The 11,834-nt window shown below is 42.6% G+C and overlaps 2 protein-coding genes across 2 annotated transcripts in view; both read left to right on the top strand.

Annotated features, from left to right (window-relative positions):
• Positions 1-10,182, top strand: part of tusc3 (tumor suppressor candidate 3) — a 214,528-nt gene extending 204,346 nt beyond the window's left edge. The window contains exon 10 of the mRNA XM_084077551.1: positions 9,978-10,182. Coding sequence (XP_083933677.1) covers positions 9,978-9,993 — 16 coding nt within the window. The 3' untranslated portion in view covers positions 9,994-10,182. The remainder of the gene's footprint in view (positions 1-9,977) is intronic.
• On the top strand, positions 7,165-8,015 carry LOC311064337 (DNA oxidative demethylase ALKBH2-like; the record flags this gene model as incomplete). Its single annotated transcript, XM_084084169.1, has 1 exon — positions 7,165-8,015. The coding sequence occupies one exon, from the start codon at positions 7,165-7,167 to the stop codon at positions 7,960-7,962; it is 798 nt and encodes a 265-aa protein (XP_083940295.1). The 3' UTR covers positions 7,963-8,015.
• Positions 10,183-11,834: the final 1,652 nt, after the last annotated feature.

Raw genomic sequence — 11,834 nt, forward strand, 5'->3', positions numbered from 1 at the left:
AAACCCGCCCCATATTTGTATACTGGGCCCTGATTGGTCCCTCACTACATCGGCGGGAGTGAAATCCGATCACAACTGAGCGGTGCCAGACCTAATCTGCCAAGGGCAATTTTATTTTTACAATGACAGATTCGTCCGGTTTCCAGGCTAGGCAAAACGAACTCTCCCCTCTAAATAAAAATTACAACTGCGTGTAAAATAACTCCAAGCCGAACCCATGAACCTAACCTGTAAATGTTGTATTTCGTCTGAGCAATGTGTCTGTGCGCTGCTGCAAACAGCCCGGCCTGCATGCGTATGCGGCTCAAAACGAAGTTTAAAGGGACTACACCATGAATTTATTTTTATTTATTTTTTTGGGGGGGGGGTATTTTTTGGGCTCCCCAGTGTCTCTTGTACCCCCCAATTTTTTTTTTTTTAACATTCAGTCATTCATTCTCATTTCAGAGATTTTCAGAATGGGCGTGTCTGAACAGGCCATCTCAGAATGGCAAGTGACATCACTTGCATTTCTGCCCATGTATTTTGACAGACAGAATTGCTCAGTAGCACCCCTCTGCCCAAAAGGACGCTTTGGTATTGCAGCTGAAAAAGCTTGGAATGACAGACAGTCAGATTGTGAGAAAAAATATCTGGATGTTTTTTTAGGCTTACAACCTGTTTAATACGTATTAGGGGGCAATATTTATATATAATATATATTTTTTATATTCATGGTGTAGCCCCTTTAAGTTTGTGTCAGTCAAAAAACATTATTGTCCATTGTAAACTTTGTGTGGGAAACAACTCACATTCAACTGCGATGTGTTCAACTGACATCTCCGACTCTAAGGCACCTTTCTCTCTCTCGCGCGCTCTCTCTCTCTCGCAACGCTGTATGCCGAAAAATCCTCAGTGTTCATGTGGTCCAGGTAATAGTCGTTTTGACCTGTGTAGGCTATAGATCTGTTTGTGGCGGTGATGCGTCACATACAGTACTTAACCCATGGGTTTAGGAACGCTGCTTCATACGTTTTTGTCATATTATTTACACATCGGATCTCTGTTACCATTCCCAAAGGAGCACACTTTCCCTCGTCATATCTATGCCATAAAGTTATGATATATCGGATCTATGCTCTTCAATGAGATATGCATCAGGGCGCATGGGGAGTCTGTCTCCATTGCACACATACACTGGCTTCAGACAGCTGGCATACATTTTACTTTGAAGGGGTATATGTTAGATTTTGTTTTTTGCCTCTAAGACAAACAAAGCGTAGTACACCTGTGAGGTGTGAGTGGGATTGAAATGTTGTGCAAACAAAGCCCATCGATATTTAAAAGACGATGGTATCCCCGCTGTGTAGGGGAAATGGTGTTAGGACGTACGGAGCCCCGAGGGGAGACCATGGCCAGTGAAATCGCAGAAAAGAATTGTAAATTTGACCTAAAGTCTGCTTGTGTGGTAGGTGGACTTTAAGTTATCACACAAGTGTTAACTGATGCCACCCTTTGGCCATCAAGTCCAAAAGGCTCTGTGCAAAAGTGCGGTCCCTTTGTTTGATTGGCTTAACAGCAGATTTGAGCCAGAAAACATTAACCACTTGAACCCCAGCATCCTTATTGTAGCCGATGTACAAGTTCACAAATTTCTTTTGGCAAAGATATTTGGTGTAGAGGGGGGGAAAAGATTCAAGTGCAGTACAGTGCAACTCAGGTCTGACAGTATCTAAGTGGTCAACCACTTAAACTCTATATGGTTGACCGGAGGCCCTAAAACATAACTAATGTTTTTTTTTTAATAAGAGCACTAATATGAGCAGGTCAAAACACAAGCAGGAACTGCAACGACGCCTGCACAAATCAATGTGGTTAGGCATGCATGGCAACATCATGTGTGATGTCAGACCAGGACTTTGGTCAGTCTATATAAGAAGTGAAAATTACATTAGTCTGTAATCCAGAGTGTTCTTAGAGAATCAGAGAGAGGTAACCAGACAGAGAGACCTGCGAGTGCACAGACGCGCAAAGGACAAATATTTCACCCTCCAGGATTCCATCACGTTGACCCCTCCTGTCAAATGATGAGGAATGCACAGATCCCTCCAGCAGTCTGCCAGAGAATCATTAGCGCTGTAACCAACCAGAAAGGAGACACAGAGGAGCCATGGTCTTACAGTCGTCAACCGTTTACCAAGACTTTAACTCAGCGAGAAGGAATAAGGACACATCAGCTGACTCACACCGGAAGGAAAAAACACATCTGTAAACAGTCTGGCAAGAGCGTCAGTGGGATAGATAGCCTGAAGACACACCAGCGTATCCAAACTGGAGAAAAAACATTCCACTGTAAAGAGTGTGACAAGAGTTTCAGTAGGAATAGTGTCCTGAAGACACACCAGCTTGTCCACACTGGAGAAAAACCCTTCCAATGTAAACAGTGTGACAAGAGTTTCAGTCGGTTAGGTAACCTGAAGACACACCAGCTTGTCCACACTGGAGAAAGGCCTTTCCACTGTAAACGGTGTAACAAGAGTTTCACTCTGTTACGTACACTGAAGGCACACCAGCTTGTCCACTCTGTAGAAAAACCTTTCCAATGTAAAGAGTGTGACAAGAGTTACAATCAATTAAGTAGCTTGAAGGAACACCAGCGTATCCACACTGGGGATAAACCTTACCTTTGTAAACAATGTGGCAAGACGTTCAATGCATCAACTACCCTGAACAACCACCTGCGTTGCCACTCTGGAGAAAAACCCTTCCAATGTAAACAGTGTGACAAGAGTTTCAGTCAGTTAAGTAACCTGAAGACACACCAGCTTGTCCACACGGGAGAAAAGCCTTTCCACTGTAAACAGTGTGACAAGAGTTTCAGTCAGTTAGGTCACCTGAAGACACACCAGCTTGTTCACACTGGAGAAGCCTTTCCACCGTAAACAGTGTGACAAGAGTTTCAGTGTATCATGTAACCTGAAGAGACACCAGCATATCCACTTGAGAGAAACCTTTTCACTGAAAATAGTGTGACAAAAGTTACAGTCTATTAGTTGTGAAGGAACAAAAGCATTGACTGGTGTGTCTGGAGAAGGGTATCATGGAAGTCGGTACTTGGTAACTAACATGCAGTGGTGAGTGCGTCTGTGGGTTTAGGTGAGGGTGAGGCGACGGCTGATGCGTCCTCCCTAACCCCCAGTGACCATGGGGAGGGAGGGGACGCTCTCGCACCCTCATGATTGAACATAAAGCCAATGGGCCTCATGCAGTAACGGTTCTTAAGAGGAAATTTCTTCTTAAACCCACTTAAGAAGTTTTTTGTATACTCCAATGTTTTCTTAGCTGTAGATCACAGCTAAGAAAACATTAGGGAGGACACACACAGAAGAGCACGCTTAGGGTGGCCTTTGAGTTCTTAACAGCGACACCTCTAAAACACTGGCCAATCTAAAAACACTCACAGAACTCAAGAAAAACAAAACACGCTTAATTCAAGTTCTTCCTCTTATGTCCACATGAAACCCTCTCCTAATGTCTCCACTGAGACACCTTTCCTCCTAATGTCTCCCCTGAGACATCGCTCCCACACGTCTCCACAGAGATCTTCTCCTGTTGCCTCCACTGAGACCCCACCCTTAACACTATGAGCTACAGCATGAAACACAGAATCACCAAATATCTACAGAATCACAGAATGTCTACAGCACCGAAGGCATACAAAATGTGGTTGGTTTTCACAGAACCAAAACAAGCTTGCGCAGACTTCGAAGCACCCGTCACTGTAGATTGCAGCCACAACTGAATACAAATAAAGCACTAAGATGCAAATATGAACTAACCTCATTTACTCTCAAAGGTGTCACTAAAGCAATATTAATGTAGAAGGATTAGAGTGCATGGCGGTGTTAGGCTGAGGGGCGGGTACAGCACTAATACGTACACGCATCCGCTCCTTGGTTGGAGCTCCACCTCTCAGATGTGGAGGGCCAGCCTAGACTCTCCCGAGTACCCCCCCAGCATAAATGAGCGATACCGACAATGGCTTTATGCTCAATCATGAGGCTGCGAGAGCGTCCCCTCCCTCCCCATGGTCACTGTGGGTTAGGGAGGACGCATCAGCCGTCGCCTCACCCTAACTGCGTGTTAGTTAACAAGTACCGTCTCCCAGGATACCCTTCTCCATACGTTGTGACACACCAGTCAACAAAAGTTTACCATAAGCTCATTACTAAAGGTGGGAGTCCTCACAAACTCAACTGAAGACACACAAAAACACAATATGCCAACCCGAAGTTCTAACAAACCAAACCTGTGAACCAGTGTAACCCAAACGAAAAATAGATAAATTACCCAAGGGTGGGCACCTGTACAGGTATCTTACATAACATAAACAAAAGAAACACATGATCAAACAAATAATTCACACCAGCTGGTACTCAATCAGTCACTCCCCACCACTAAATCATAAATATACCATTGGGGGGGGGGGGGACGGACATACATAGGGCAGCACCACACAGGACAATTACACATATGACCATAGGGTCATAACAATTATAATGTAATTATACTTATACCATGGCCTGATTGGGTGGAGGACATACCTTTTTTTCTTTTTGAATAGACAGTACAACTTTCAAGGTTTTTTGAGGGGGCAAGTACATTAAAAAAAAAAAATATATATATATATATATATATATATATATATATATATAATCAAGGCACACAGAGTCCGTTTTTAACGCTTCAGGAAAAACAAAAGACAAAATCGCAGGATTGAAACTGAGTCAGGTTATACAGAGGTGTGCTCACCCCAAACACATTTCTAGCAAATATGTTTGGGGCAAACAAGAAAAAAAAACATACTAGAGCCATCCTCATTCTTTCCTGCCGTTGCCTGCTGCCCCAACAACTTGTGTGTAGATAGGATACAGAAGAGAACAATATACAACAATAGACAGTAGTTGAGGTAGTGGATCGGTCCACCCCCAGTCTGTCTAACTCTCTGAGAGAGACCCGCCCCCTCTTTGCAGTCAGTGCCTGTTGCAGACTATGGAAAGGTACAGGACAAAATATTACTGCTATCAACACACCAGATTCTCACGCGAGTCTCCCTATTTCTAACCCTTTCAACTCCTGACTGGTAAAACAGTTTAAATTTGTGGAGATACTTCCTTGGCTACGGTGGGCCAGCAGTTGTGCAATATTACCCCCGACAGACAGAAAAACAAACAAACTAAGTATTGCTTCTCCTCTGTATGGTCATTCAACACAGACCACGTGTGTTGGTTTGTTTCAGCACCCTATGGTAGACATAAATGTGGAGTGTGGATATGCTTTTGTTCCTTCACAACTAACAGACTGAAACTTTTGTCACGCTATTTTCAGTGCAAAGGTTTCTCTCAAGTGGATATATTGGTGTCTCTTCAGGTTACATGATACGCTGAAACTCTTGCCACACTGTTTACAATGGTAAGGTCTTTCTCCAGAGTGAATACGCAGGTGTGTTTTCAGGGAAGTCGATGCATTGAAAGTCTCGTCACACTGTTTACATTGGAAGGTTTTTTCTCCAGAGTGCTTACACAGCAGGTGCTTCTTCAGGGTACTTGATGCATTGAAAGTCTTGCCACATTGTTTACAAAGGTAAGGTTTATCTCCAGTGTGGATACGCTGGTGTTTCTTCAGGCTACTTAATTGTTTGTAGCTCTTGTTACACTGTTTACATTGGAAAGGTTTTTCTCCAGAGTGGACAAGCTGGTGTATCTTCAGGTTATCATTGCTCCTGAAACTCTTGTCACATTGTTTACAGTGGAAAGGCCTTTCTCCAGTGTGAACAAGCTGGTGTGTCTTCAGGGTTGTTAACTGACTGAAGCTCTTGTCACAATGTTTACAAAGGTAAGGTCTTTCTCCAGAGTGAATACGCAGGTGTGTGTTCAGGGAAGTCGATGCATTGAAAGTGTCGTCACACTGTTTACATTGGAAGGTTTTTTCTCCAGAGTGCTTACGCAGCAGGTGCTTCTTCAGAGTACTTGATGCATTGAAAGTCTTGCCACATTGTTTACAAAGGTAAGGTTTATCTCCAGTGTGGATACGCTGGTGTTTCTTCAGGCTACTTAATTGTTTGTAGCTCTTGTTACACTGTTTACATTGGAAAGGTTTTTCTCCAGAGTGGACAAGCTGGTGTATCTTCAGGTTATCATTGCTCCTGAAACTCTTGTCACATTGTTTACAGTGGAAAGGCTTTTCTCCAGTGTGAACAAGCTGGTGTGTCTTCAGGGTTGTTAACTGACTGAAGCTCTTGTCACAATGTTTACAAAGATAAGGTCTTTCTCCAGTGTGGATGCGCTGGTGTGTCTTCAGGGTACCTAGCTGACTGAAGCTCTTGCCACAATGTTTACATTGGAATGTTTTTTCTCCAGTGTGGACAAGCTGGTGTGTCTTCAGGGCACTATTCCAACTGAAACTCTTGTCACACTCTTTACAGTGGAATGTTTTTTCTCCAGTTTGGAGACGCTGGTGTGTCTTCAGGCTATCTATCCCAGTGAAGCTCTTGCCAGACTGTTTACAGATGTGTTTTTTCCTTCCTGTGTGAGTCAGCTGATGTGTCCTTATTCCTTCTGGCTGAGTTAAAGTCTTGGTAAACGGTTGATGACTGTAAGACCTTGGTTCGTCTGTGTCTCCTTTCTGGTTGGTTACAGCGCTAATGATTTTCTGGCAGACTTCTGGAGGGATCTGTGCATTCCTCATCATTTGACAGGAGGGGTCAACGTGATGGAACGGGATGGAATCTAGGAGGGTGAAATATTTGTCCTTTGCGCGTGCGTCTGTGCACTCGCAGGTCTCTCTGTCTGGATTTCTCTACATGGGCCTCTCTGCCTGGTTCCCTCTCTCCGACTCTGACTAAGAAAACTCACCTTTAATGTAGTTGTCACACATTATATAGATTGAACAAAGTGCTGGTCTGACATCACACCTGATGCAAACAGTTGCCATGCATGCCTAACCATGTTGATCTGTGCAGGCGTCATTGCAGTTCCTGCTTGTGTCTTGGCATGCTCTTATTAATGTGCTCAATCTCAAACTTTGGAGAGGGCATTTGCAGGTGCCAACTGGTCCCAGCAGCACGGTATTACGTTCCACATTTGTATCTCTAATTATATATTTATTATTATAGCATAGTTAGTGATGGATAGGTTTGTAATTCGAGGACAAAAGCGTTCTCATAATAAGGGGGCTGCTGAAGATGCCCCGAGAGCCAGCAAGAAGGTGAAACTAGATCCAGGCAATGATGATGGGGGAATAATAAAGGAGGAAAAAGCAGATGAAGATGCAGACTGTGCAGAGTTCTCTCATCCTGTTCCCTGGCAGAAAGTAGAAGCAGAAGGACTGGACTGTGATTATGCTTTACTCTTCCCTAAGGAGGAAGCAGACGACCTATTTAAGAAACTGGAGGAGGAAGTGGTGTACTTAACAGGTGATGAGGCAAAGGTACAAGTGTTTGGAAAGGTCTACGATATTCCCAGAAAACAGGCAACATATGGGGATGAAGGACTCATTTACACTTATTCTAGGGTGAAACATTCAGCCCGTAGATGGACTCCTACCTTGGAATATATTCTGGATTCCGTTTCCAAAACAACAGGACATACATTCAACTTTGTTTTGGTTAACAGGTATAAAGATGGGAAGGATCACATCGGGGAACACCGTGATGATGAACGGGAGTTGGATCCCGTCTGCCCCATCGCCTCAGTCTCTCTAGGGGCAGCACGGGACTTTATCTTCAGACACAGGGAGGCACGGGGAAAACCAAATTCTCGTAATATTGAACCAGTGAAGCTGGAGCTTGCTCATGGAAGCCTGCTCCTCATGAATGCACCAACCAACACACACTGGTACCACAGCTTACCTGCACGTAAAAAGGTTCTTATGCCACGCATCAACCTGACCTTTAGACGTATCCTCATGGACGGGAAGAAGTGAGTGGCAGCCATTCAAAGTTTAATCACTTGGGACTACTGGTGTTGATTTCTGCGACTGGCACTTATTTGAGATTACAAGGTTAGGTTTCTGCCTGCTAGGCTACAGCCTGAAGAGACAACCTACAATCTGCTAGAACTTACCTGAGACGACTCAACTTCAGCGGGCCCTTCTGGGGCCCTCAATGGTAAGATTCTCTTCTCTCCTACTTTCCCGGACTGGAAGTTGATCGTCGCTCTCTAAACGCAACAGTCAATGTGCCATCTGACGTACACACTATCATCAAAGTTCCAATATTGGAATAAATTCCAATATTTGCTGGCGGAGACTTGTGCTCCGAGGAGCACATTTTCTAGTTATTATTATTATTATTTGTTTTTGTATTTCTTTGCCCCCTTTTTCTAAATCCTTTAACATTAGATTGGAGGGGGCTGGGCTTGTTGTGATCACATTATTTCCGGGTCTACTGTTCTCCAGAAGTCATAGGAGCACTCGTAGGTTGGCGAACAGCGCCCTCTAGCGTAAAACCATTGAAAACACCACATACTCGTACATTCGTCAATGGCAGTGTGAGCCTCGGGCCAATTGACGAGTGCATTCGTCTATGGCAGTCAATGAGTTAAGGGGTGCTGAATCCAATTCTGCTGTATGTCCAGCTCAGAAATCATTTAAAGATGGTGGCCATCACTGTGCTGAAATACATTAACAAGACCAGGAGACCTGGTTCTGCCAGACGACCCAGGCTAAACCGGACTTCACATGACGTGTCAACCTGTGTCTACGCCTAACCCTTTGTGTCTTACAGTATATATACCATCTGTATTTGTACTTGTGACATAATAGTGATGTCATGAGTAGTCTATGCCTATTTATTCATGCAGAAGAAACCTAACCACAACCGGACAAAGAAACCTAACCACAACCGGACATACCATGTATGGACGAAATGGTGACAAAGGCTCATGTAGGCCATACCTTTCAGGTCTGGCAAAACTAAACAAGGTAGAAACTTGATTAGATTTAGCCTTTTTTTATCTCTTTTTTTCCCCATATTATGGAGGATCCAATGCCATCAAATAGCTCGGAACTCATATACTGTATATTGTGAAAATTGTCATCTATATTCAGGGTTATGCAAAAGCCTTGGTCCGAATTAACTACCAAGAAATGTCTACACCGATGTGTTTGTAAAGGTGTCTAGCAACACACAATACAAAAAAAAATCCCCTAGGGAAACGAACCCATGACAGCCACGGTACCGCAACTTTATGCGGGAGAAATATGTGCTTTGCATCAACACCCCTCCTTGATGGACCAACAGCCACGCTCACTTTTACCGCTTGCCGCAAACCCATTTTTGTGTGTGAAAATAAATATTGCAGGGTGCATGTAAATAAATAAAATAGCTCCACGAGGTCAAATGCCTTAGGAGGTAAGGTTGTCTGGAGCAGTGGATCTCAACCTTTGCAGGCCGTGACCCCCCAAAATCATATTTGAACTGGCGTCCCTTTTAGGCTAGTGCAGTGGTGGAAAGTATAGTATGTATAAAGTCTACTTTTACTTCTTCTCCACATATATGAATCCTGTGCGTTCCATTATGTGGAAGGACCATGGGCTTTGATGCCTCATGTGTCCTGGGTTCGATTCCAGAGCTCGGCAGGTGGATTTGCTGAGTGTCATTCCCAAACTCTCTCCCAGTTTCCTGTCCCTCTCCACTGTATTATCAAATAATTATAAGGAAGCATATGTCTGTGTGGGTTACACACGCACACACACAGACACGCACGCACGCAGTTAGGCAGGCAGGCAGGCAGGCAGGCAGGCACACACACACACACACACACACACACACACACACACACACACACACATATATATATATATATATATATATATATATATATATATATATATATATATATATATATATATATATATATATATATATAAATAATGAAAACACTTGTGATTGTGGCAGCCATACTTGAACAACCTCTTCCTGTGTGTCTCTGTTTCAGCTTCCTTATTAAGTAAAAGCTCCAGATGAGACGGTTGGAGAGAGATGAGCGGGCGATACTTGAAGAGGAACAAGCATGATGGCGTATACTGTACTGTACCGTACTGTAGTTGAACTTAGAGTCTAGTGTGCATGGTCTTTTTATGAACTACTGAGTTGAGTTATCACCTTTGCAATCTGAATATGTAATGAATTATTCGGTCACAAGCGCGAATAAAGTCCTGATTCTGAACAGTCATGTTGAGTTCCCAATTCATTTCAATGAGCGAGTGTTATGTATTACACGTACAATATGGTGTGTGTGCAGTAGTGTAAAGTAACTAAGTACATTTACTCAAGTACTGTACTTCGGTACAATGTCGAGGTATTTTTACTTTACTGGATTATTTCCAATGTTCAGTACTTCTACTACTACTACTACTACTACTACTTGTTCAGAAAATTATACTTTTACTCCAGCTTTTACTCCTGTGAGCTTGTAGATCTGCTATTTATCTATCTATCTCAAAGATTTGAAAACTTGTACTAGTACTTTTACTTTTGTACTTTTACTCAAGTAAATGTTTAATTCCAGACTTTTAGGCTACTTGTAACAGAGTGTTTCTACATTGCAGTATTGATACTTTTACTTAAGTAAAAACATTGAGTACTTTTTCCACCACTGGGTGTGTGTTTCACACAGAGAGAGAGAGAGAGCGAGAGAGAGAGAGAGAGAGAGAGAGAGAGCATGCGTGTGATTGTGTTTGTGTGCCTTCAACTATAGAAAAATGAACACAAAAGGTCCTGTTTTCCATACCGGGCACTGCCAGCTCAGTGTGTGAGTAGCCCAGCTTGGTTAACCACTTAAACGTTAAACTTAACGTTTTGCAGGATATAGCAGACCTACAAGCTCACAGGCTTGTGAGCTCGTAGATCTGCTATTTTCTGCTAAACAGAAAATGTACTAGTATAGAGCCCTGAGGAACTCCGGTCAACCAAGTACATGGTTTACGTGGTTAACTAATTAATGTTAACTAACTAACACATCCCATCTTGTCAGATAATGCCAGCAGGTACCGGCTAGCTGACCCAATTCCTTTCCATTTGCATGACTACAAAATGCTAACAGGCTTCCAGTGGACATTTCTCAGTAAGTGTAGTGCCGACAAGCAGTGGTGGAAAGTAACTAAGTACATTTACTTAAGTACTGTACTTAAGTAACATTTTGAGGTATTTGTACTTTACTTGAGTATTTCCAATTTCCAAAACTTTTACTTCTACTCCACTACATCTCAGAGAAAAATATTATACTTTTACTCCACTACAATTATTTGAGAACTTTAGTTACTAGTTACTTTTCATATATAAATTAATATATTATGAAACATACTTTAATCAATTTAGCCCTATTTTATACCTAGGCTACAGTATTTGAAAATCTACAAGCTCACAACGCGTCGCATGGCGACGCGTTGTGAGCTTGTAGATCTGCTATTTTCAAATATTTAGTACTTTTACTTTTGGTACTTTAAGTATATTTTGATGCCAATACTTTTGTACTTTTACTCAAGTACATTTTTAATTCTGGACTTTTACTTGGAACAGAGTATTTTTATATTGCAGTATTGGTACTTTTACTTAAGTAAAGAATTTGAGTACTTTTTCCACCACTGCCGACAAGACTATTTGACAAGAGGCATTATTATTGCATCATCTTTTTATTTTCATTTTTACAGCTTGGCTCTGCAGGAAGCTAGCCGTCTTTGTGTCAGGACTCTGGAGCTGATCTTGCAAACCACTGGACGATCACTGCCAGTGGTCTAACACAGAATCCTCCACTATTTTTATTTATTTGGGGATTTAACTTATATAACTTATA

Source organism: Gymnoscopelus microlampas (genome assembly GCF_963454915.1).
Source record: "Gymnoscopelus microlampas genome assembly, chromosome: 2".
Lineage (NCBI taxonomy): Eukaryota > Metazoa > Chordata > Actinopteri > Myctophiformes > Myctophidae > Gymnoscopelus > Gymnoscopelus microlampas.